We start from the raw sequence: 26,950 nt of genomic DNA, 5'->3' as shown, positions 1-26,950 counted from the left end.
GGGAATACCGAGTTTAAATTCTGCCACAGCTATGAAGGACTTGGACAAATCATCTCTCAGGCTTATCTGCCTCCCATCGTTGTTGTGAGCAGGGCCGGATTAAGACGTGCTGAGGCCCTCAGGCAGGGGTGTCAAACGTAAGGCCTACGGGCTAGAATTGGCCCACCCAGGGCTCTTATCTAACGTGCAAGCAACTGGTGTGGGGGAGGGAACAGGAGGCTGCTGGGGGGGGGGGCGGAGCCACTCCGATTGTGGCTTCAGCGCAGCGGAGCAGCCTCGTCTGCAGCAGTCAAGCAGAACCCCTTCACTTCAGCGGCAGCCTCAGTGGTAAGTCGGGACTGCCGCAGCTGCATTCTCACCAGCTCAGGGTTCCAGGGCAGGGTCGCTCACCTCTCCACTCGGCCTGCAGCTCCAAGGATGCTGCCCCAAATGGCTGCGGGGAATTAGCGTTTGCGTGGGGAGGTGACACAGATGATCCTCTGCCGGGGCCAGTTATCAGGTAGCACTGCGATATTTGCATGCACCCCCATTCAGCGGCTGTGCTTCAGCCCAGGGGGGGGGGGCATTTTTGGCAGTTCCTTCTGCACATCGGGGCCCTAGTCCTGCCACCAAGCACACAATACGACGGCCAGGCCTCCCTCCCCCATGGACCACCTGGCAGCCTTCCGCCGTAGGCAGCTACTGCCTCATGGGAGGGGGTGGTACCGGTGATTTCCCGGTTGCTGGGTGGCCTGGGGCTTCTGCCATACACGGGGCCTTGTGCCCGTGGTGCCTGCCCCCCATTGGACATACTGGTGGCCTTCGGCCTGGGGTGGCTGCCGCTGCATGGGGATGGGGTGGCTTGCCAGTGATCTTTGGCTTGAACCCCTGGCATCAACCTCCATGGATCACCTGGTGGCCCTGGACAGAGGTGGCGGTTGCCACACGGGAGTCTCTGGCTTATTGGGCTTTGCTCGGCCTGGGTTCTGCCACGCATGCAGCCTCGCACCTGGGCCGCCGCGGGCCCCCCCACACACTTCAACAAGCAGAGGAAGTTAGTTCAACCCATCCTCCCAGTTCCCTTCCACTGTGGCTCAGGGGTGGGGGGAGCTCACAACACCCAGCCACTTCGCCTCATTCCCCTGGGGCCAGGGCTCACAGCATTTGCTGCAGAAGCAGGCTGGGGAAGGGGTTTCCCCCCCCTTCTGGGCAGCATGGGGGCGTCTGCCCAGCACTGCACTGCTGGCTCTCCAGTCTGCCCATGTGGGTTTTCCTCTGCACCCCCCATTGTAGCCTGGGGGGCCTCGCAAAGAGGACACACCAACTCAAAGCTTACCAGCTGCTTTCCTTTATGAAGTTTATATCCCTGGTACCTGGCACTACGTTTCATGGTACACATGGCCAGGCCCGACAAGGTGACATTCATGTCAGATCCAGCCCTCGTAACAAATGAGTTCGATACCTCTACCCTAAAGTATGTCAAGTTTAAGAGGCCCCATGGCATTGCCAGAAATGTATAACACTTGAAATATAGGTTTCTTTAAATTTAAAAACTCTTCATAATCTGAGACCCCGAAGTGTTGTTTACTGAATCCTGTGCGTAAATCCAACACTGGTTGTAAGGATAAAACACGGGTCTTAGCTCCTTAGAGGGAAAGTAAGTTGCAGAGGTTGCAAGTAAGTGACGATTGTCTTTGTCCAGTTATGGTCTCCAGCCATAGCCTTATTTTATACATTTGCTGTTCCATCCTAAGCAGAATTACACCCTTCTAAGCCTAATGAAGTGAATGGGCTTAGAAGAGTATAACCCTATGTAGGGTGGCACTATTAGAACCTGATTTTTCATCCCTAGCATGTAATGAAAGATCTACTCTTGATTTTAATATTTCTTTTTTTTGTAAGCTTCCCTGCTTCTTTCATTTCTCTCTCTCTCCCTTGCTGTCTTTCTCCTCCATCCCCAAATGATGCTTTATGGTGGTGGTTACATGGCTCAGCTAAGGTAAGAGCAGGGAGCTTCTGGTACTGTCTCTGAAATGGAGCAGGTCTATGCTTGCATAATACAAGCATAAGTGATGACCTGGCTGTCCACCTGAGGGGTTCTGCTCCTGGGTCCTCTTCTACTCAAGAAAAAGAGACAAGATAAAATAACAATGAGCTTACGGGAAAATGTGTATTTTAAAGTGCAGAAAGACAGGGGCAGCAGGGAGCTGTACATTTTCATTTCCAGATGCTGTTTAGTGCAAGGAGTGTCCAAAAATGTGCACTTGCAATGTTTCTGTTTACATGCAGACGGTGTGAGTGCTGCTGGACCAATTAACAAGACATCAGGGAGTGTTTAAGGCACTTTGAATTTCATGGGGAAGTTGTGTGAGCTTGATACAGCAAAACTAAACAAGACTCTTATGCTGTTTTAAAGGCTAATAAGTCTTTGTTCCTAGCATAAGCTTTCGTAGAATAGAGCTCACTGGGAAGTTACAGTTTGAAAGTCGCCTTGGAAGTTCTTTTGAGTGGGTTGCATGTGGGATCCTGGAATTCCCATATTTTTAATTTAGGAATAATGGCTATTTATTATAAATCATGTATTTTCAGTTATCCTCACTACTTTAAAAATACATTAACTATTTCTTATTTTTCCTGTCCCATTCCCAAAATATTACTCCCTGTGGCTGAGTGAATGCTTTAGCCCTTTCCTTCCAAGCTGAGAGATATTTAATGTCCTTTTAGCCAGTCAGGGAGAAATCAGTTGCTCCTTCCAGGATGAGCTGTCTTTCATGACAGAGAATCAAGTGGAGTGGGATGGGGTGGGGCTGAGATTGACAGAATAATGGCTTAGACCACTGAAGTGAGTTCATAGCTTAAAAGGAGAACTATGAACTTCATAGTTTAGGCATAATGTTATATTCTTACCATTAGCAAAAGGTTTTAGATAAATAACAGTATTTTAATTCATTCACATCTCCATTGCTTCCTTCCAACCTGAACGGAGTGCAATTTGGGTGGGGGAAAATGCCTACTGACAGTAGAGCTTTAAACTTATTTGACTCTAATTCTTCTGTCTTCTCCTGCAGTTCTATAACAAGAGGAAAACTTATTTTGCTCACGATCCTCAGCAGCAGTGCCTTGTGGGAGACATCGTCCTTCTGAAAGCTTTGCCAGTGCGGAGGACCAAGCATGTGAAACATGAACTGGCAGAAATCGTGTACAAGGTTGGGAAAGTCATTGATCCTGTGACCGGGAAGCCCTGTGCAGGATCGAAACTCTTGGAAAGTGTAACAGACTCAGAAAACCTCACTGATAGAGACACCAGCTTCCTTAGTGAAAAACTTCAAGAGCTCACTGTTTCCTCTCCAGATAAATGAAGGGGAGGCGAGGCTTTGTAAGACGGGACTTTTCTTTCATGTCTCTTTGAAGGGGTTGTACGTGACATGGTGCTTCTGTGTTTTTAAGATGGTGGCAGTTAATAATAATAAAATGGAGTTAACTGTTGCTATGAACAGAAACATTCACTCTTTAAAAAAATCACAAATAACCTTAAGTTGATTATTTATAGAACTTTCAAGTCTTTTCTTTGCCATGCAGCCACTGGGGATAACATACAACATGTAAAACTAATATTGAATTTCAGTAAGTGCTATAAAACCTGCAGTCGAAAGCAGGTAAGAAAGTGCAAGGAAGAGGATCTCACAGCTGCACAGAGGAGGTGGGCATGCACGACAGACTCTTCCTCCTCCATTAATAGTTGGATTCAGTTCTTTCCCATGAAAGTACTCAGAGGAAACATGCACAGTCCAGTCATGTTTGTGTGCTGAGCAAGAAGTCTTCTCATGCTGGTGTCCCTCGTCGTGGATGAGAAGCTGATGGCCTTATGAAAATACACATGTCTATGTGAACGCTGCCCTAAAACCCTCATGTTGAACTTGGTAGGAAACACATACATTTATGGAGCTAAACATCAGGAAGAACACAATCTATTTGGCGATACTGTCAGGTGGAGGAGACTGATAGGTTTTAGTATTACCAGCTGAAAACCCTAAAGATCAGTGGGGCAAAACATTGGACTGAGTCACAGTATGGATTGTCCCACGATCTTCCTAACGAGGTGGGAAAGAGTTAAAACAGCCTGTGTGTTTGGGGAAAGCATACAGAAAAAGATGAAGAGGGCATCCTTGCTCATGCCTATTTTGAAGGGGGGTAGAATGCATGGGAATATTATATTCAGAGTTCAAAGAGCAGCACTCTCACAGTTGGTCTAAGTGGAGTAGAAAGGCAGGGAGGAGAAAAAAATTGCTTTTGGTGTCAGTATTTCCATATTTGCACTTATTTATACTTTTTTAAAGGGGGGCTTGTCAAATTCATGGCGATCACATCTAAGAGCTGTATGGCATCTTCATGAATTTGACATGCCCCCCTTTTAAAATGTCTCAATAAATGGGGATATGGAAATAGTGACTGCAAAAGCAGATATTTTAATTGCTAATACTGAGCTAGCTATCTCAGATATTTTTGGAAATATTTGGGCAGTTTGTACCCCATATCAGATAGATTCTTCACATCAAATTTCAGACTTCTGGGGATCTATGAGGAACAGAATATTCAGCTGATAAAAATTTGAAAACAATATTTTGAAAAATGGTCTGCTATGATCCCCGCAACTCTGATTTCTTGTATGATTTTTCTTTGGGGGGGAGCTTGCTCCTTGAGGACAGTTAATTTGTCAGAGATCATCCATTTGTCAGAGATCCATTCATCGACCCACATGAAACCATTACTCTTTGTACTATAAATCCCAATAGCATGGCAAAACAATTGGCTTTAGTTGTGCATAGAATGATGTCGAAGATGGAGATAAATGAAGGGCGTTTCAAGGAAACTCTTCTATACTGTTTTTGAGCTCTCAGAAGTGGGATATAAATCCTCTAACTTAAGTCTACGCTGGTTGTACTCAAAAGGGGGAAGAAATTGACCAAATATTCTTTCCAGTGTTGGCTCTATCATGAAGTAAGAACGTGAGGCAATCAGCTCAATTGGCATATTTTGAGTTCCATGAAGAATTGGCAAGGTGGATTGGTTGGATTACAGTCTGTTCTTGATCAGTTCTTCTGCTCCAACCCCATTGAAATGAACAGGCTGTGCAGGACAGCATGGCTCCAGTTGAGTGAGACTTGTGTGGAATTTTTGGGTTGTGCTCAGGGGAGGTATGATGGTCTATTTCATGCTTTTTCCTTACTTATTTAGTAGATCCCTATTGTAGCCTGCCTCCAGAGGAGGTTAGAGTGGCTTAGTTTCATCCCTTACCTTATGAGATTCTACTGAGTGATAGTAAATGGCCCTATCATTATTAGGGATTCGAAGCCAGGGAGTTCCCCATTCCTTGACTAGCATTCTGTCCACTCCCCCCGCACCGTCTCTCTGTAGAAGGGTTGTTGTTGTTTTTCTCTTGAGAGGAAACTATTATAATAGGCACTGTTTCTGTTTATATTATGGTTGACAACTGGCCAAAAATCAAGTCCCAGCAGAATTTCGTCTTCCTTGCCTGTTACCAAAATGAGGGGATGTAAAGCCAGGGGAAAAAATGTATTCTATAGGGATAACCATGTTTGTCTGTTGCAGCCAAAAAATAAAAATAATCTTGAGGCACTTTAAAATTAGAAATAAATCTGTTGTTCTTGTTTTAGTTGATATTAGTAATAAAAACAGAGAAGTGTCTTGAGGGTTGAAAATACTTCATGTGCATTATCTTGGGTGTAATTATTTTGTTCACCTTTCAGGGACCAGAAGTCTTCCTTTTACTCCAAAAAGAAACTCGGAGCATAATGTATTCATTTAAAAAAAAAATGCTACTTTACTTTTTAAAATAAACTGTACACTCTATGCACTAATTTTCCATAAACTGATTTAAAAATGGGAGGGGGGGCTGTTAGAGGGCATAAGCTCTGTTCAGTCTTTTATCTTACTTGAAGGCTTATCCAGGAACTTTAATATACAATCAGATGAACACTTAAAATAAGAGATAACCTTTGCACCCTGGAGTATAATAGAGATATCAATACGATATCCTGCAGCAGCTGTTCCTGGGCTTGTCCTGCAGAAATTGGCCTGCTATTTCACAAGTGAAATGCACTTTGTCTATGCTCAGAGGGCCTTTGCCTTTTAAAAAATACTTTTAAAAAACAACATACAATGCATGAGGGGTACAACTGAAATAATTTGGACATTGTGAAGCGGGGGCGGAAATCTGGCGGGGACACTCTCCATCGCCGCCGTGACATACGGCATAGGGCTTAGCCTTGACACTGTGGGTTTGGGGCGTCCACATAGATCCTGAGGGGGGGAGGCTGGGGCTGGGAAGCGCTTCCCACCTGTTCTCCCCCCTCCCATCCTAATTCTTCCCCCGAGGAGGTCCCTCTAGCGGCTGCCGGGGCACACTGCGCCCCCTTCCCTCCTCTCCCCCCGACCGCCCGCCTTCAGCTTCAGTGGTCAAGATGGCGGCCGGGGCGCTGCTGCGGGGGAGCGGGGCCCGCTTCCGCCCCTTCGCCGAACAGGGGGCCAGTTCCCGCCTTTTTTTCCTCAGGTGAGGGGAGCCGCGGTGGGAGGGGGCAGAACATGGCGGGAGGGGTGTGTGTATGTGACGCGCGCGGGAGGCAGGCGGGCAGGAGGGGGCAAGGTCGGATGGGTCTCCGCCTCCTCCCCCCCACCGTCAAGGTCAAGGCCTCGCCTGGGGGTTTCTGCCTCCGCGGGGGGGGGGAAGGGGGAGGATCGTAATTCGCTGACCCGTTCTGTCAGTCGAATAGTCCCGTCCTCGTAAGAAGGGGGGGGGGGGAACCCTGAACTGGATGGAAAAGCGGCATAAAAATGTGTTAAATAAAAAAAGTAAACATACGCCGGACAGTGGCCAATCCCGTGCCCGCCCCTCCCGTTATTAAAGCCCCCTTGCGAGGGTTCTCCTCAGAGTCTTAGAAACACACTTGGGGGGAGTGTTCCTGAGGGGATGAGCAGGTGGAAATGTGCAAACCCCACTTCAGGGCTCCCATTGGCAGCTGCCTAGATGTTCACCTCATAGCCCTCCCCATCCATCCACCCACTCACTCACTCACTCTCTCAATTCTCCCTCCTTCTCATGGGCAGGAGGGCTTGCAACCAACGGTCCCTCTAAGCTGAGTTAGTGTGAGCTAGCTCACAGTTTTTTAGCCTCCGGCTCACACATTTTTGTCTTCGCTCAGGAAGGATGGCCCCAGAGCAAACTGATTTAGGCAGCAGCCAAATCGATTGCTCACAACTTTAATGCCAGAAGCTCACAAAGTAGAATTTTTGCTCACAGGACTCCACAGTTTAGAGGGAACATTGCTTGCAACCCAAGCGACTAATCTCCCATCCTCTCATACACACGTTAAACCTCTCCTCAGTCTGTCTAGTGAGCCTAGACAAGCAAAATGCTGCGCTGAATGTGTGAATTAGCTGCTGGGGAGGAGGCTGTATCTTCGCCACTCGCCAGCCCTTTTTCATGTATCCTTCCAGTTTGCACCATTTGCATCTCTTCTCCGTGTGTCCCCCCAACTCCACTTCCTCATTAGCTTGCAACGTATTCTAGAGGTTTCCCCCAAATGTCTGATTTATTCTGACTGCTGTTACCACCCCACCCACATAATCCCCGATTCTGGAAGCTGCATAATAGCCAAACCCCTGGTCTCTTGCCACATGGTGATTTAAAAAAAAATCTTCCATACACCTTCCAATACGAATTTCTTCTGTATCCAAACATATGCCTCCCTTTCTTGGTCCAAATGAATTTCCCTCTGTTCATCTGTTTAAAACAGATAAAAGAACAATCCTGTAATCTGTGACGGTAGTTTTTTGGGAATTAGCATTGTTTTATCTGCTCTTTGGTTCTTTGGCAAAGAAAGAACAAGAAAATGTTTCTAGCTAGAAAGTATCTACAGGCCATTGCCCATGGAGACCAGAATTTAACATGTTATGTACTTATTTTCTGGTTTAAGAGTCTAGCCGTAAACAATGAGAGGTTACTGAAACTTTCTTAAGAAAGAGTTCCTCAAGTGGCCTTTCAAATGGGGTTGAAAAAAATAATCCTAACAATATACCCTTTTATTTCTCTCCTGAACATTTTTTCACCTTTCGAACCACCAGCTACTGTTGTAGAATTCAAAAACAGCTTAAGAAATATCATTATCCAGGCAGGACATGTTTCCCACCAGAGGGCTAAAGACAACTCACAAAAGAATATTCAGTGGTATTTAGTGACTGTTTTAAGCTCCTTGGTACTGCATGATGATCGAGCTTGATTTTGAAGTTAGTGCTCTGTTCTTAGGATTATACAAAACAGGAGAGTTTTTACTTGGTTAAAATTCTGGCCGGTTTTTAGAGATGTAAAATTTCTTGAAATTTTGAAGCCATGGTGGGGGGACAGTTTTTTTCTGGTTTTGTTTTGTTGTTTCCAGGAGGAAAATAGCAATTTGGGGGGAAAGTGAAACATTCTGTGTGTGTTTATGTAATAGGGTTGCCAAATGTAATTTACTCACCGGCGGGGGGAGCATCTTCTCGCTCCGGGACCTGGCTGGGGATGTGCGCGTGCGCGCCGCCAGAACATCAACGGAAGTGGCGCACGACGTAGCATGTTGGGGGCGTGGCCAAGATCGTCAGGGGGACCCCCCCCGACGATCTGGGCCACCCCCCCAACGTGCCCTACGTCGTGCGTCACCTCTGGTGACGCAGCTTCGGGGGGCGGGGTTCCCCCCGGGGCCCGATTCCGTCGCATCGGAAATTGGGCCGCCAAAGCGGGGGATTCCCTGCCCCCCAGCCTCATTTGGCAACCCTATTATGTAAAGTGCCATCAAGTTGCAGCCAACTCTGTGATCTTGTAGGGTTTTCAAGCCAAGAGACGAACAGAGGTGGTTTTCCATTTCCTGCCTCTGCATAGCAACCCTGGACTTCCTTGGAGGTCTCCCATCCAAATAGTAATCAGGCCTGACCTTGGTTTGCTTACAAGATCTAATGAGATCAGGCTAGCTGCTGATCTAGGCTGTCCAGGTGTGTCCATAACTTCCACATATAGTGATGGTTTGAAAGTAGTACTGCTGGGAGTCAGGATGGTCAGGTCAGGCCTGATTGATAGTACACATAGGCCCCGGTCACAAGGGCTGGAAAATGCCGGGGGGGGGGGGAGGGGGGCTGTTTGCCCCGGAGCAAAGTAAAGCGTGGCAGCCCGATCGCACGTCCCGTGGAGTTCCTGTGGTTACGCCGTTAGGTGCCAATCACACAGCTATCCTGAAGCGCTGCAAAGAAGCGGCGCGGCGTGATCACACTGGCAATCGCTAGGCGCCGCTTCCGTGGCAAACGGGATTTTTTTTTCTCACCAAAGTTTGCGCACCCGCATGATCGAGCAAGCACCATTCTGTGGACCAACGGAACTTTCGCTTTCCTCTCTGTGCGCATGTGCCGTTGGGCATTTGTGCGCATCCTGTGGAGACTTAAAAAACAACAACATCCGGTTTGCAATGGGACATGGACGGGCGCTGGATGCCACGGGATTCAAGCGGAAACGCGATCAGATGCCCACCCCTGCCCCACGTTTTCCGGAAACTAGTACACTTTCTGCAGTAGTTTTTTACTCCGCATCTTCGGCGAAAAGCCACGGGTTAGCCACGGGTGCACTACGCTTCCCAGATGTTCCAGTGTGATCGCGCCCAGAAAATCCGTGGGACTATTGTGCCTTCAGCACAGCAAATGCTCCATGTGAACGGGGCCATAGTATACATTGTGTATGTAGTGCAGGCCCAGGTGAGGATGTCCGTCACTATTTATATATTGTCTCCATTGCCTTCCTATTTCTCGTCTTGGTCAAATCAATGTAAATCAGATGTTTAATGTCAGACGTTTGATGCATGAAGTGGCTATGTTTGCTCTTGCAGTTGAAAAACTGAGGTAAATAACTGTAGAGACACAAGGACAAGGGGTTGTTTGTATTGGCTCTATCTGATGTATATGTTTCCTTCTGTTCTCTAAATTTGTGTTTGGATCTATGGTCAAGACAACAAACCAAACCGAATTGAAAAACATGTCAGTTTCCTGGAAGCATATGTTCAGGAGTCAAATGTTTAAGTGAGACATCCCTATTTAGCTGACAGTGATTGTCCACCCTTGGGCAAAGGCTCTGCTAGTAATTATACTTCATATTTTTATAGCTTTTCGATTCTTCAAAATCCTTGGACACATTGTCACAGTAATCTTTACAACAACCATGTAAGGCAGGCCAGTATTGTCATATCTAATTTCAAACTGAGCCATAGAATGTGGATTTTAAAACAGCAGGATGGAGGCAGAGACAGAGGAGGGTTTCTGCACAAACTGGAGGAAGTCCGTGGTTTACAGAAAAATCTGAAATGTTAAAAAAAAATACATCAAGGGATTAAAATTCCTCAAAATTATCAAAACAACACCCATAGCTTTAAGAAAAGTATGCCCACTGAGCTCTCAGTGACCATTTTGGGTGTGGCTAGGCAACCATATACTGCAGAGCTTTCCAAGCGTTGGTTTCTGTAAAGCAAAGACATGGCAGTGGGCAGGGGTAGAATAGGAGGCCAAAACAACCTGGAAAAGGGCCTCCTCCACCCCCCATGTCACGTCTCCTAATACAGGAAGACTCATTAGGAGCAGGCCTGGCAAGTGATTCACAACTCATACAACTTGCTTGGGCCCAGTGGGTACTGTGCAACCCAGGCCTGGCAGGCAGCACGTGACTTTTGCAACTTAGCCAGACTTTTCCTGGGGAGAGGAGGAGGGAAAGCTGAAGATGGGGGGAGAGGGGACCTTAAGGTAGGTTGGCCGGAGGTGAAGGAGAGAAGGAAGCAAGAATAGGGGAGAGACTACGGGGGAAACTAGGGAAGGGAAACTGGAAATAGTGAGGAAATGAGATGGCCCTTGCATATCATTGTGGGTCACCTGCTTGTCATTCCATACTGCAGACTGGGTGACTGAGGCTGACAGAGAGGGACTTGACCTTGATCCAGGCACTATCTCTGAGCTTAACCTACCTGATAGTAGTGTTGTGAGGCTGAAATAAGGGAGGACAATGTGCACCACTCTGAGCTCCTAGATACTAGACGGACAGTGTTGCTAAAGACCACCTATTGAATATGGGGCCAAGATTAGATTTGAACCAACAGCCTCTCAGATCCTTCCCTCCCCACACTCAGTCTGTCAACAAGGATGTATGCTGTCTTAACTTTTACCTTCAGCAAACTATGCAAACATCGTATAATCCTCACTATCTTGCATGGAAGATTTTTAAGAAGTCATGCTCTCTAGGCCATATACTGTGGGAAACAAGATACAAGTGGGTTCTTTGAGATAACAAAAACATTGTTTGCAAATCTGGATAGTGGGAGAGAGTCTTCCTACTTAGTCTTTGTCTTTTAGCCTTGCGTCAGCTGTATTGAAACACAACAAAGATAGTTACGCTGCAGAACACTTGGATGATATAAATAGGGCTCCAAGCTTTAGACGGTCAAAGACTCTCGGAATGACTTATGTGCTGGCTCACTCCCTTCTGCACTAGATCTGATTAAAAGGTAACTTGCAGTGGAATCCTTAGCAAAGTTAACACCCTTTTCAGCCCACTGATATCAATGAACTTAGAAGGGCATAATTCTGCTTAGGACTCCATTGTTAAATGCCTGTTTTTCTTCCCAGTTTGTATTGGTAAGCCATTATTTTCCTGCAGCTGTAGTGCCCACTGGGATAAAGTCATGTAGCTGGTTAAGTGACTTTCCTAGCTAACTAATATATATAAATTCATGGCCAGGCATTTTAGGGCCCCAGGTAAGAAATCTAGGCGTCACACATATCCCAATAGTTAACATGAGGCTTATAACATGCTGTCACAGAGCTTTCATTCTGAGGCATGTGCAGGGAAACTTCTTGGCAGATTGTACCCCCCCCCCTCAGATTTCTCTGCATTCAGTTCTGCCACCACTAGTGGCAGTCAAAATCTCCTTTGTTGCTATATAGACCCTATATAGGTAAACCACAATAGGACCTCTAGAAAGGACCCTCTTTTGAGCCTTTGATTTGGTAGTGCCATCATTCTTCTGTTGTTCTGGCTCTGTTTCGCTGCAGTGTCAGAATCCTGCAGGACACATCTTGCTTTTTGTAGACCATTCTTGTCTAGGACATGGGCGCTTGCAGTGAAACAGGTGTTTTATCTTTTAATCCTCCAGATAACCTTGAGTCAGCATGTACATTTTAAACTGTAATTATGCTCTTTCCAGAAGATGGGGCAAAGATGCACCATCTGTCTCCTGCTGGATAATATGTCTTTTTTTTTTTTTAATCCGTCAAGCAGCAGCTGACCCATGGTGATCCTGTCAGGGTTTTCAAGCAAGAGATGTTCAGAGGTGGTTTGCCATTCCTTGACTCTGCCTACTGGCCCTGCTATTTATTGGTGGTCTCTCATATAAACACTGGCCAGTGCCAACCTTACTTCACTTCCAAGATCTGACAAGATCAGGCAAGTCTGGGCTATCCAGATCAAGGCAATGTGTCCTTGACTTCTGTATATAGTGATGGTTTAAAAGTAGTAGTGCTGGGAGTCAGGATGGTCCAAACCATGTCTTGCTTTAGACACATCAAGTGGACTCACAAAATGGTGTTCAGCACCATTCACAAACTGACTGCGAAATCTAACGATGATGGCACAGAATGCAGTTGAGGTAGCAGGAATACTGTTTTAATGCTATCTTTTTTAACTTGCAGGGGCCTGGTGTCATCCAATAACCGATCTGGTGAAGACAGCTGGTTAAAATCATTGTTTGTCCGCAAGGTTGATCCCAGGAAAGATGCTCATTCCAATCTCTTAGCCAAAAGGGAGACCAGCAGTCTCTATAAAATACAGTGTGAGTCACTGGTTGAAGTATTTAGTTAATTAGTCTTCTAGGTTTAACTATTCAAAAGGTTTTCATTGATTAAACGTTGCTCCTGATTAATTGGGTAGAAGACGTTTCAGAGGTTTATTATTTCATTGTAAGTAGTTACAGATCCTTGGGTGGCGGGTATTTCCTGTTCTCTCACACACACAGGAAAGATTCCTTTTCCTGATTAGCGCCTGCTATAACACATGCAGGCATTCTCAAAAACAGCGTCCTTCCCCTTCTGAATTGTTGTGTTATTCATATGCAAATTCATGTGTATTTAATTGGTTATTGCTCATACTAGTCCCTTACTTTAAACCTTTGTTGTTGACTGTTGCCGTTTCAGTTCACAATGTCAAACCAGAATGCCTAGACTCCTACAACCAGCTTTGGTAAGTCCTGGTGTTGTACTGAGTGCCTTGGGGATTTTAAACTGGAGTTTCATAGACTACGATCACACACACTAAATAATCCACTTTCAGGAAGTGAGGGTGATCTGGCTGCGGCATCTGTCACCCCATTGATCGCCAGGGTTGATTCGGCTGATCTGGCTGGCTAGGCGGGTGTCCCCGACCTCCCTCACCGCTCCATGTGCCTCCCTCCCAAAACTGCGCGCTCGATTATTGAAGAGGACGACCATCCCAGATAGGCGTGTACTGTCCTTTGGTCAAGGGTATACGGTAATCCACTTTCAATCCACTTTCAGTGCACTTTCCAACTGGACTTTGCCAGTTCACACAATAAAATCCAGTTGGAAAGTGCATTTAAAATTGAATGAAAGTGGATTATTTAGTGCGTGTGATCGCAGCCATAGTTGGCTATGCAGTGCCACCAATGTCTTATGGTGCTTTACAAAGCAGCATAAATTTGTAAAAAAACAGGTCTCTGCCCCCAAGGAGCTAGCAGTCTTGATTTAGACAGTGGGAAAGAATAATGAGGAAAAGGAGGAAAGAAAGAAAAAAAAGAAACAAGGTATTTGCCACTGATTTGAAGCTAGAAGCTGTGAATTATGTCTAGAGTTGCCTCGCAGACCATCTGCTTGATGCTACCTGCCTCTTTCAGATCTCTCCTCAAAACCCACCTTTTCCGTGAAGCTTTTGGCAAACTTCTTAAAATCCTCTACTAAAACTTGAAGCTTCAGACTAAATTCATATAACTGAAATGAATGTTTATCCCCTCCTCGGTTTTCCTCCCCTGTCTGTCGTCTCCCTTGTGTCAAATTTTAGGAAACAGGGATCTGTGTTTCTGTATCCTTTCAAGTGCCGTGTACATCAATGATGCAAATATCAATAACAATATACTGACTTTTGGTTTAGAAGAAGGAAAATTGGAACACTGTGGCTCTTACGAGTGTAACGAAATCAGCTTGTCTAGGGTTTCCTGTCCAGCCCCTCATACCATGTCCATTTTGTGGGCAAAAATGAGCACAACTAATGTGGTTATTTTCTCCTCAGGGTTAGAAAAATGACATGCAGGACTGTAGCGTTCAGAAGTGGTTATAAAAACAGGGCTTTTGATTTATAGCCAAGTATAACCAATAAAGCAAGTAGGGAGCTGCGGTGGCTCAAGTGGTTAAGACGCTGAACTGCAGGCTGTGGAAGGTAGTTCAGCAGTTTGAGACCCGAGTGTGCCGCATGACGGAGTGAGCTCCCGTCTCTAGTTCCAGCTCCTGCCAACCTAGCAGTTCGAAAGCAAGAAATTGCAAGTAGGTAAATAGGTACCACTTCAGTGGGAAGGGAACAGCGTTCTGTGCGCCTTGGCGTTTAGTCATGCCGGCCACATGACCACGGAAATGTCTTCAGACAGCGCTGGCTCTTCGGCTTTGAAACGGAGATGAGCACCGCAACCCTAGAGTCAGATTCGACTGGCTTCCGAGCAAGGGAACCTTTACTTTTACCTATAACCAAGAACAACCAGTGTAGAGGCTATTTTTTAATCCATCTGTGACTGTATAGTCATGCAGCAGCTAAACTGACGAGAGGAACCCTAAAAAGACTCTTGTAAGGTTGGTTAGGCTGAGAGAGAGAGGGAGACTGGCTCAAAGTCACCGAAGAAGTGCGCTATCCCAGATGCCCAGGAATTTTTAAAAGACGCTTCTCCTTAAAATTGCAGTCTGATACAGATTGAGTTAAATGTAAACCAATGAGCATTCTGGGATATACGTTTGAAGAAGAAGAAGAAGAGAAGAGATTGGATTTATACCCTGCCCTTCACTTGGAGTCTCAGAGCGGCTTACAAACTCCTCTCCCTTCCCCTCCCCACAACAGACACCCTGTGAGGTGGGTGGGGCTGAGAGAACTCTGACACAAACTGCTCTTTTTCAAGGACAGCTGTGCCAGAGCTTGTGACTGACCCAAGGTCACATCAGCAGGTGCAAGTGGAGGAGTGGGGAATCAAACCCAGTTCTCCCAGATTAGAGTCCACGCACTTAACCACTACACCAAACTGGCTGCATCAGTTTGTGCTGCACAGTGAAGAAGCTTCCGGTCTCATGCATTAGAGTGTTCATTCTAAAATAATTCCTCCACTCAAATTATTATTATTTTCCCTTTTGGTAGCAATTTTTAAAATTGTACGTTTAACATCAGGTGAGAGGGCTGCGATTTTGTTCTGAGGATTGGTCACAGTGAAGGAAATTCAACATGATGTGTCTGTTTCTTTTCTTTTTTAAAGTAAAGAGGTGCTGCCAAAGATCCACGAAGGGAAGGAGTATCCATGTACACTGGTGGGGACGTGGAACACGTGGTACGGAGAGCAAGATCAGGCTGGTAGGAGATAGATGTACAACACAACCTGCAACCGTGCCGGTGATGTGTGTTTGCGACAGGTGTTCTGTTCTAGCCAGGCTGAGAACCTGTGGGTTGCCAAACAAGGTCCCGGAGTCAAAGGGCAGCCAGTGGCTTAAGGAGCCTGAGAGGGTGGGGCATGGAGCAGAGTCAATCTCCAGGTGACCAAGGCTCAGAAGCCTTTCAAGGGAGTGGTGGGTGGCTCAGGAGCACTGTTCCCTCTAAGCTGAGTTAGTGTGAGCTAGCTCACAGTTTTTTAGTCTTTGGCTCACACATTTTTGTCTTAGCTCAGAAAGGATGGCTCCAGAGCAAACTAATTTATGCAGTAGCCAAATTGCTTGCTCACAATTTTAATGCCAGTAGCTCACAAAGTAGAAGTTTTGCTCACAAGACTCCACAGCTTAGAGGGAACTTTGCTCAGGAGGCAGGTCTCCAGCATGGCTTCCTGTCTTGAGACCCCTAGTGGTCTTAATGGGCACCGAAAGAGAGCAAAGTGGTTTATCCACTTATGTGGAAGCTAGAGGTATGGAGCTGAAGCCCACTTGAAACAGAGGGAAAGAGGTGGGCAGAACGAGCCAGTCGAGTGTCTCTCTAAAGAGGAGGGGACTTTAAAACTTGCCCCTTTTGATTCCAGTCCACCTCTGGCGATATGAGGGAGGCTACCCAGCCCTTACGGAGGTCATGAGCAAGCTTCGACATGATAAGGTAAGGCCAAGTATAAAGCTGGACTGTATCAGCTCCGCCCTATTCAGAACCGGGTGACACTGCCGATTTCAGTGGGTTTTGGTTTAGATACTATGACCTCTGCTAGAAGCATCCTCTAACAGAGCATAAGCTGCAAGTTTAAACTCCAGGTTTCCAAAGGCTGCCTTGTGGCTTGAAAAACGAGAGCCGTAGAGTGTTGTACTCACTGCTGTCATTGCATAAACTGTGCAAGGTATGCTGGTGTTGAAAGTATTCTAACTTTCAGTTATGTTAGGATGAAGCATCATCACTTGTACTTATGCCAATAAACAATAAACAAGAAGCAGACGGCAGGAACAGGGAAGCTCTTCACTCCTTTACAGTCCTCTTCAATAGACTGCTGTGAAAGTTTCCAGGCCAGGCATGTTCAGTGGTCTGCCTACGTTGCTGTTGCTCCAGTTCTTTGCCCTTTGACTCAGAAGGAGCCTGACAGGCACTTGTTTCTTCCCACTTAAAAGGATGAGTACATGCTGACTGCATGTGGGGCCTTTGGAACTTCTTCTGTCATGAGATTAGCAAGAGGCAATAAGCAAGTTTACTAACTGAATGGAAACTTAGGGGCAGCTGCTTGAAGCCTTAGTCTTAGTGTGAAGAAAATAGCCAGGAAATCTCTGTTCCATCTACTTCCAAGTTAAGCCTGCTGTAACCTGTCACGGAAGCAAGCTGTTAACTTAAAAGTATTGTTCCTGTGAAGCTGACCGTCATGATCTTGGTGAAGATCCATATCTTTTGGCCAGACTCAATTTGTCTCTGAAGCGTCATGTAGAAACATTTTTTGGTAACTTCACACTTGCTTTAGGGCATTGGCTGCTCCATCCAGGTTGAGGTTAGCAGCGCCTGTTCTTCTAGTCCCCCGAGGCAGAGTCAAGTAGTCCCTGACTTTTGCTGTGTACAGGATACACTTTGCTGTAACCATCTTTTATACTGTGCATTTAAGAAGAAGGGTGGGCTTTTGTATGGTGACATTTTGCCATTACATTACAAAACCAATAGAACAAAGTTTGAGTCCAGTGGCACCTTTAAGATCAACAAAGTTACACCCAGAACTAAACTTTGTTGGTCTTAAAGGTGCCGCTGGACTCAAACTTTGTTCTGTGGCTTCAGACCAACACAGCTACCCACTTGAATCTGTTACAAAACTATGCCACCCACCCTGCTCTCCCTCTTCTGATGAATGTACTTGTGTGTTGTCCCAGCACTCAGGATCCAACTAAACATGATCAGTGTGTATTTATACATATGCCCACTTGTTCATATGTAAATTGGGGGGGTCTACTTTTTACAGAAAACAGAGCGTGCAAGTGAGGTTAAATCCTCTCCCTACTCCCTCTTTACCTCCTTGCTTTCCACCATTCAAAACATTTTTCTCCCAGACCAGCTCTGATGCAAGAAGTAATTTAGGGTGGAAATAGATAAAGCACCTGCATGTTCCAACTTCTATAAAAAGTAAGATTCCCCCACTCCTGCTTTACATATAAATACATATGTGTGGATTCCTCATCCCCATTGCTTCTGCTTTGGCCTTCAGTGGCAATCAATTCTGAAAAAAAGAATTTTTGTTGCCTTCTGAATTTTTAACGTATAATTGTTGCAAGAATTTGACACGAACACATGAAGCTGCCTTATACTGAATCAGACCCTCGGTCCATTGAAGTCAATATTGTCTACTCAGACTGGCAGCCGCTCTCCAGGGTCTCAGGCTGAGGTCTTTCACATCACCTCCAACCTAATCCTTTCAGCTGGAGATGCTGGGCATTGAACCTGGGACCTTCTGCATGCGGGGAGGGCAGGGTAAAATGCAATAAGTAAATAAATAAATGGCTCTGCCACTGAGCCACAGCCCCTCCCCTATTTGTACGTCAACCAGGTGTCCCAAAATTTGTATATCAAATACATTATTAGATTTGGTAGAATTCAAGGTTTAAGTTGTTAATGCCCCGGAACCAAATAGCATGCTCTGGATTAGTTTTTAATAAGCATGTAGAGCATCTTGTTGTTACACTTCTGCACTCTGGATTTTTGTTTTTTAGGAGTTCATGGAGTTTCGCAAAGCAAGGGGAAATATGCTTCTTTCGCGCAAGAATCAGCTGCTGCTGGAGTTCAGTTTCTGGAATGAACCAGTTCCCAGGGCAGGCCCCAATATCTATGAACTGAGGTCTTACCAACTTCGTGTGAGTGCCCTTTTAGATTTTTAGAATATGATTTAAAAAAATACAATAAAACTGTGCCTGTCATTATCTTTGCCTCAGAATTGTTCCCCTCAGAAATGAGTATCTCTTTTACCAAGGTAACAGGGGATTCAGTTAGTCACGTTGGAGCTTAAAATTCAGACTGTACTCCAGCAACACACTCTGTATAGGCCTGCCTGTAAATATTGTTAGAAGGCTATTACTGGTAGAGTACAGGGCAGCCTGGCTACTGCTAGATGCCGGTAACAGAGATTGTACTGCACCAGTGGTTCCATGTTTGCTGGTTTTCTCTTGGAAGTTCTGTCTTTTGAACAGGCAAAAGCCACATCCACTAAATAGTATTCCTGACCACACCCCTACTAATGCCAATAGCTGTGCTCATAAGAACATAAGAGAAGCCAATGTTGGATCAGACCAATGGCCCATTCAGTCCAACACTCTGTGTCACACAGTGGACAAAACCCAGATGTCATCAGGAGGTCCACCAGCAGGGCCAGAACTCCAGAAGTCCTCCCACTGTGGCCCCCCAAGCACCACGTATACAGAGTATCACTGCCCCAGACATCCATCTGTACCTTGTGGCTAATAGCCAGGGATGGACCTCTGCTCCATATGCCCAACGGCGCATGGGCACACTTCGGTTAAAAAAAAAAACATGGAATGTGCACAAGCACCCAACGGCGCATGCGCACACTTCGGTTAAAAAACACACAACCCCCGTCGTGCCGCTTCTTTGCCGTGCCGCAGGATTTACGTATGATCGGCACCTCCCCCCGGAACTATGGGATGTCGGGGGGACGTTTGATCCGGCGGCCGCGCGGTAGTTCGCTCCGGGGCAAACAGCCACGCCTCCCCCCCGCGATATCCTGCCCGTGTGACCGGGACCTCTGTTTTCTAATAGTTGCTGATATTTTGTTTTATTTCTATTCTAATTACATTAAAAAAAACAAAAATATGTAACTGCAGGCTGATCCTGAAGTTCCAGGATAAAGGCCAAGGAGAAGACTTGTTCACATTTATAAAAACCTTACCTAATATTTTTAAATGTTATAGTAATTCAGTGCAATTAAAAACAAAGTCACTGTTTTGCAGTGCTAGTTAATTAATTGTTTTTGTAACTAGCATTACAATATCTTTTGAGTCTTTAAAAATTAAAGTTAATACTTTTAAAATATTTGACCATTATTTGATCATATTTGACAATATTTAGCCTTGTCGTTGACCAAATCTTTAATGATGGCCAACCCTACTGGAAGCATACTTATTGCTGGTCTCTTGAATTGTCTTTTTACTCACTAAATAGAACATGAAAGGTTTCGTAGAGGTAAAGGGGGCAGCCTGTGTTCTCTTCCCAATCTGGGAAATGGAGAGAGGAATTCTGGTTTGATTATTTAGTTGCATCCTTTCTTTTTCTTTCAGCCTGGAACAATGATTGAGTGGGGAAACTACTGGTAAGTGTCCTTCACTATATTATGAATGGCATCCTAGACTTACCCGCAAAGCAGTCATCTATATATTGTATTCTAGCGGTAAAGAAGGTGTTGGAAGGAGGTTTCGGTGAATATATGACTTGCCTTGCCAGGTCTGATGACGGTCCATGTAATCTAGCATTCTGCCTCCAACAGAGACCAGCCATATTTCTCTAGAAACTCACGAGCAAGGCACGAAAATGTATGGTAATCAGAGATATAGTGCCTGTCAATGTGAAGGATTTAGCCATTACAGTCATTAGCTCTTGATAAACCAAGACTCCTCATCCTGTTTAATCAAGCTAGTATCCATTATCTCTTTCTAAACCAGGGGTCTTAACATTTTTTGTACTGTGGTTTGATGCCTACATTCATAATTGAAGGAAATGGTATATTTCAGTTAAGGTTAGTGAAAAGAAGATGTAATCTTTTGCCATCCAAGTTCATGAACCCCCTGAAATCTATCCACAGACCCCACGTTAAGAATACTTGTTCTAAATGCAGTCATGTAATTGTTCCATATCATAGCTCAGTTTAGTGATGCTATAATACTTGCTGTTTTCTTTTCAGTTCCTTTCCAAATAATTCATAGCAGTCTCTTTTGTAATGGTTTCTGCACAATTGTTCTGGGCAGGATTTGTGTTGGGTTAACTTGCTTTCTGCCCACTGAGTGATTTCCTCCTTCCACTTGCTCTGCATCCCAGGTGTTAGTTTCCCAAGCGACGTCTTGCTGTGCTTTTTTGTGTGTTAAGTGCCGTCAAGTCACTAGTGACTCATGGCAACCCTTCTTGCTAGGATTGCTGAATTGCTTCTTGGATGTTGCTTTTTTTAGGATATGCTCAACCAGTCTCTTAGTTTCCAATCCCAGAAATCTATTTTTTAGGACTTCAAGCCATTGTGGTCCTTTAGGTGTTTTCAGCAATTGTATTGGACTGATTTTCCACTATAGTCTGGGGAAGGCTTCCCTGTGGGCATGACTTTGCAGACCATAGACTAAAACTCTAAATGGGTGTGTGCTTTGCAAAATGCATGCCAAAGCAGCTTTTAAAAAAAAGATGAATACAAACGTTGTTCATTGAAAGATGATTACCTCTGGGGTAGGCACAACTTTCTCATTCCTTTGGTTTGTTAAAAATAAATGTACTTAGGAGCGGTTTCAGTCTTCAACCCACCCCCACCGAGACTGTCTGCTTTTTATTTTTTTCATAAAATATTGCTGATTCAGTTTAAAATTTATTCAATGTGTGTGCACACACACCCTTTTAGAAACAAAAATGCAATCATTTTAGAAGCATGGGTGAATGGGGGTTCACGATGCCACAGTCACCAGTCTGTCAGTGCTGTGCACATCCTGTTTCTGCTGCAAACCCACAGTCTTCCTTGAACTTGTTCCTGGAAAGGATAACATACATCTGGCCAGAAGGTTATGAGTGCACCTTCATGGTGCATTGACTGATTCTTTAATGTAAATAACCTTCAAAAACACTGGACTGTTTTTAGAACAAGCTGGTAAGGTGAGCACCTGAAACTTCATCTCAGGACACTGTCCTCCTGGATAGCAATCTCACTCACCCTTTGTTTGGCTAACTGAATTTGTTGACACGCAGAGAGGGTGAATACCCAGGAGGATAAGAACCCATACAAGGGGAAAATATCAGAGTTGTTCTCAGAGAAAAACAACCTTTTGGTTTGCTGTTTACTGAAACAGCCCTTCATCCATCAACGTTTAAAAAGTAATTTTTGCTGAGTCTTTGAGTCTTAATTCCTTAGTTGTTCTTTAATCGCTTTTTATGACTTTTGTTGTGGAAACAGTAATTAAGAAGCAGCAGCAGTTGTTCTTTAAAATGAGAAGATGAGACCCATTTCTGCAAGGTGGTTTTTAAACAAGATGAACAATGAAAGGTTTTGTGTAGTTGTCACATAAAAGTCCAATAACTATCTGATAACTTCCTCTCAAGCAGAGCTGACTTGAACTGAAGGAGAAATTCAGAATGATAGCTACTCCCCCCAACTCTGAATGGTCCTGCTCTTGTGTTTTAATGATATGCAAAAATAGAGATTAGGAGTTTGGAAAATACTGGAAGGTTGGTAGTCAGCAGTTCGAGACCCAAGTGCTGCATGATGGAGTGAGCTCCTGTCTCTGGCCCCAGCTCCTGCCAACCTAGCAGTTCAAAAGCAAGAAATTGCAAGTAGATAAATAGGTACCACTTTGGTGGGAAGGTAACAGCGTTCTGTGCGCCTTGGTGTCTAGTCATGCCAGCCACATGACCACAGAGATGTCTTTGGACAGCGCTGGCTCTTCGGTTTGGAAACGGAGATGAGCACCGCACCCTAGAGTCGGATTCGACTGGCTTTCGAGCCAGGGAAACCTTTACCTTTACCTTTAATAAAGATTATAAAACAATGAATATATTAAAAGCTTTATAGGCTGTATATATACAATGATCTGGCTGAAATTATAACAGGTGCTCTGATATAAACTAAATTAATATGGGCTTGTCGGAACTTGAAATATTAAGCTCTGAATATTGATGGCTTGGGTGGGCTGGTTTGTTTTTAAATATGGGGTGCCCAGGGCATTGCTGCATTCTGGTGCCATGGTAACTATGCCTGCCTTTGCTGTCTCAGCTCCGGAACTCACGTTCGATTTTTAAAGCCCCATCTTTTCTTTTCAGGGCCCGTGCCATTCGTTTCCGACAAGACAACGAAGAAGCCGTTGGAGGATTTTTCTCACAGATTGGGCAGCTGTATATGGTTCATCATCTCTGGGGTAAGTTGGCTTCAGTGTGATTCGGTAAGCACACCTTACCTTTGCTCCTTGCTGTTACAACTCATAAGGGTGCAGTTGGCACCAGTGTTCCCTCTAAGCTGAGTTAGTGTGAGTTAGCTCACAGTTCTTTAGCCTCTGGCTTAGCTCAGGAAAGGGCTCCAGAGCAAATTAATTGTTGCAGTAGCCAAATTGCTCGCTCACAGCTTTAATGCCAGTAGCTCACAGAGTAGAATTTTTGCTCCACAACTTAGAGGGAACACTGGTTGGCACCCCAATAATTTCCCCCCCAGAAGAGTGCTCAGGTTTTGTTTGTGTTTTTATCACTGCATTTGGGGCTGGGAAAGGCAAACAGCGTTGCATACGCCACAGGTTATATAGCAGGGCATACCTTACTTATGCACCGTCCATGCACACTTTATGCATAAGAACCACCAAATTGACATGAGAATATCCCAGAGAGCTCCTCTGCTCTGCTTTCTAGGGAGGCAGCCGTCCTTCTGTCTATGGCTGAACAAGAGGCATCCTGGGGAGGGATGGAACAGGCAGTAACTCTGGCATCTGAACATCTCAAGAGCCAGGGGTGTGCACTCCCCTTTAACAAAGAGTCTGTGCTGCCCCTCCTACAAATGAATCCTCTGTCACTTGCAAGCAGTTCATCCAAGCCTCCTCATTGAGATGCAGCCCCATGGGGAAGGGCGGGTGGTGCTATGACAGTGAAAGCCGTTCAGGGTCTATAGTGGAGACCTGACCGCAGACCTGCTTGTCTGTGGTATTCAGCTCTGTTTGAAAGGAGGATGTGAATGCAAATCAAGGCACCGGTTTCTTTTCCTCTAACACTCCCAGCTTACAAAGATCTCCAGTCCAGAGAAGACACAAGAAACTCTGCATGGCACAAACCTGGATGGGATGAGCTGGTGTACTACACAGGTAACAATTTGCTGCTCTCGTGATCCAGAAACCGAATTTCCATCCCTTCTGAGACTTCGCTGTGTTCATATCCAGAGGTCATTTCGGGGGGGATCGCGGGGGAACGCAGTTCCCCCGGGTGAGGTGCAGGGGGGTGGGGCACACGATGAAGCCCCGCCCCCTGCTTTTGGCCACCCCGCTTCCAGCCCTCATTCAGCCAGGAGGAAGCAGGAGAAGAGGGAGGGTAAGTTGCTTCCTCCCCGCCTCTCCCCACCCCTGCCTGCCTGGGGCCAGAGAGGGCCTTGGCGGGGCTTCCTCGCACTTCCGCCGGCCTTGCAGGTCCACCGCCAGGCCCCTGATGTCAGGGGGTGTGGCATATGCTAATGAGTTATGTTAATGAGTTCCCCTAGCTCTTTTTCTACGAAATGACCCCTGTTATCCAACGGAGGGATTTGGCCACGGGGTGTTTTGAATTCCTGCACCGCTCTCCCTTTGAGTCTCTGCCATAGCTCCTTTGTGGTTTGTCCCAATGACTGGCAAAGGGATCGTTATTACCCTAAACATTCCACCATTCCCACTTTGCACGGAGCACGCAGGAGGATCGCAGGCGGACTGAGAGAATTCTTCATTTGCATAGTCTGCATCTTCCAAGTTCAGAGGGCCGGCTGAGGGTGTGCCAGCCTCCGCCCCTAGGAAATTTTGACGTTTCTGCTTACTTGTGTAATATTTGTTGGCGGTCAAGTCCCACCCATGTTTCATGTGTAACTTCTGCATAAGCCTTTTTGAATTAACAAACAAGGCCTTTGTCTTCTTTTTTATTTCCAGTCCCTCTGATTCAGGAAATGGAATCCAGAATTATGATACCATTGAAGATTTCTCCTTTGCAGTAAAGTCACAGATTGAATGGCATCTGCCTGTAGATTTAAACTGACCAGTATGTCTTTTAAGTTCATTTGAGGGTATGCGTGTGACAACAGAAACGTTGATTTTTGAAAGGACTGCATACCTCTTTTTTTTTTTAAGTCGCTGCAGGAGCACTTAGAGATGTGTTGGGGGAAAAGCATAGGGCCATAATTTAAGATTTAGTGTCCAGCCACATAACCTGGCTCTCTGTGATTTGAAACACAGACAGATACTCCCAAGAGCCGGCAGGTGCTGATGAAAACGCACACATTTAAGTAGTTGCACGAGCTTTAATATCTTGAATGAATGCTGTATTTAATCAGGGGGGTGGGTTCTCCAGTGAATTCCTCTGCATTTTTTTTTTCCAAAATCATGGTCGATTGTCAAACTTACAGAGCTTTTCTTCTGCCTAAAATAGCTCTTTCTGTTCCTGACACTCCAGCAAATTTACTGCCTGGTCAACCCACTTGTTAAGGATGTGTAATTTTACTGTATCTACCCAGTTCCATCCTGGATCTGAAACTTGAAGGGAAAACAGCCAGAGGGTCTAAAGGCCTTTGGGATGTTTGCTCTTGATCATGTGTATGCAGGGCCTTTCATAAACAGCTGCCAGGGAGACTGCTCATTCCTCTCTGATTCCTCTGCCCTCATTTTGTGGATTTGCAGAAAGTTAACAAACAGGCGCCTTGCTTTCCTCTTCGTTGGGAACCTCTAAAGCTTCTAATTCTCTTCCCCATGTCCATTGATCTATCAGGGAACAGAGGGAGCACTCCATATTGTTGTCTTTTTTTTGTCCTAGCCAATCAGATAAGTCAACTGGGAAATCTCCTGGGTTGTATTGCTACAGGCTGTGGGTGGCAATTTTGGGTGTGGGGCAAAATAGTTTGAAAAATGCTTTTCTGCATGAGAGGAACCTCACTGCTTGTAAAAACTGGCCTGTCAGGGAAGCTGCTAGGCAAAACGCATTGATATGGGTGCAGTCCTTTGTATGTGGTTTGATTGTGCTGAGGATATAGACTGGCTGTTTTGACCTAATAAAGGTTATGAGAATGTAGCATGTGGATTTTTCCGTTCCTGTGAACACAGGCATTCTCAAAGTTACGTGTTACCAATTGCCGATGGCCGTTATGGCTATAAAAATATAGAGCCCGAGGAGGATGGCCTTCTGTACTAGAAAGGGGTAGACTGTTTCGGACAGTCGTCAGTGTTAAGGAATAATTAATATTGATGTAATGTCCTAGAACAGAAACAGAAAATCCATATACCCTTCTTAGTGCTCTGTGTGAAGGCTCTCACACCGCTTGATTGTATGTATTTCTACCCCAAAATGTCCCACAGTGTTCAGTAGAGCTTGCTCTGGAATAAGCCCACAAAGCATTGCAGCTTTAGGACTGAGCCGCAAAGTCTGTCTGGAGTATGTATTAGGAGACCTTTCCCTTTGCCTCCGTACTATGTGCCGAATTCCTCCCCTGCCCTCCACTTTCCCCCCTGCAACTCGGTTTTCAAATATTTATAAAGAACCCCCCAGCCCATATTCCAGATACATATTTCCATCAAAAATATGGGGCTGGAGATCTCAGGGAGAGAGGATTGCTTCTTGCCTGCAAACCATCCCCTTTTGACACCACTCTTCCGTTGGGAGGTGAGGCAGTGTCGAGGAGTTCCCACAAGGGATTGCGTTGTGGGTGTAATGTGCAGTCAGTCACATTCGGAAGAGGTTCGGATTCGGTGTTCTGAACTTTGGAAGTGAATCCGCTTGAGTGATAAAGTCTGAGAATTCCACAGCCTACACGATTCAAGTCAACTCAACCAGAACGGGCAGCATGAAAATTTTGCAAGCACTCCTGGATTACAGCCGTGAAGCAAACGGGCATGTGGCGGGGTAGGGGGGTCACTTAATAAGCTTTCATTATTTCAACCAGTTGTGTGGTTTCACTACCTGGACTACAGAAGGTCATTCTGAAAAGATATGTCAGGCTGAAACCTATTAAATCACTCTGGACTTGCAAAATCACTGTGTCTCCTGTGTCCAGTTTTCTGGGGTTTTTTATTTTACTTCAGAATAGAGGAATTTGTTGGTGTCTGTAATTCTAAGAACATCCTGTGCGTTGAAATAATTATCCTGTTGGCTAACGAATCAGTGCAATATACTGTGTCCAGTTGCCTACAAAACATCCACTTTATACATTTCAGTGAGTTTTCTGCCAGAATGTGTCAATAAAATCCTTTTGATTTTCGCACACCATCAGCATTGTTTGGATTTCTTTCAATAATGTTGGATTTT

The 26,950-nt window shown here is 45.4% G+C and overlaps 2 protein-coding genes across 2 annotated transcripts; both read left to right on the top strand.

The window, feature by feature from the left end:
• Nucleotides 1-3,038: 3,038 nt before the first annotated feature.
• MRPS17 (mitochondrial ribosomal protein S17) lies at nt 3,039-3,465 on the top strand (the record flags this gene model as incomplete). Its single annotated transcript, XM_015413626.1, has 1 exon — nt 3,039-3,465. A coding segment is annotated over one exon (300 nt), but the record flags the coding sequence as incomplete, so codon positions are not given.
• Nucleotides 3,466-6,441: 2,976 nt separating this feature from the next.
• On the top strand, nt 6,442-26,157 carry GBAS (glioblastoma amplified sequence). Its single transcript, XM_015413633.1, has 10 exons — nt 6,442-6,550; nt 12,745-12,884; nt 13,246-13,291; nt 15,573-15,667; nt 16,320-16,390; nt 18,460-18,600; nt 20,038-20,069; nt 22,763-22,857; nt 23,701-23,784; nt 24,589-26,157. Exons 1-10 carry the CDS (start codon nt 6,462-6,464, stop codon nt 24,651-24,653), a joined length of 858 nt encoding a protein of 285 aa, XP_015269119.1. The 5' UTR covers nt 6,442-6,461; the 3' UTR covers nt 24,654-26,157.
• Nucleotides 26,158-26,950: the final 793 nt, after the last annotated feature.

The sequence above is a fragment of the Gekko japonicus genome, unplaced genomic scaffold (genome assembly GCF_001447785.1).
Source record: "Gekko japonicus isolate JY-2015 unplaced genomic scaffold, Gekko_japonicus_V1.1 scaffold452, whole genome shotgun sequence".
Classification (NCBI taxonomy): domain Eukaryota; kingdom Metazoa; phylum Chordata; class Lepidosauria; order Squamata; family Gekkonidae; genus Gekko; species Gekko japonicus.
Note: the sequence above shows the minus strand (reverse complement) of the source record. Positions and strands in the feature narration are given on the sequence as shown.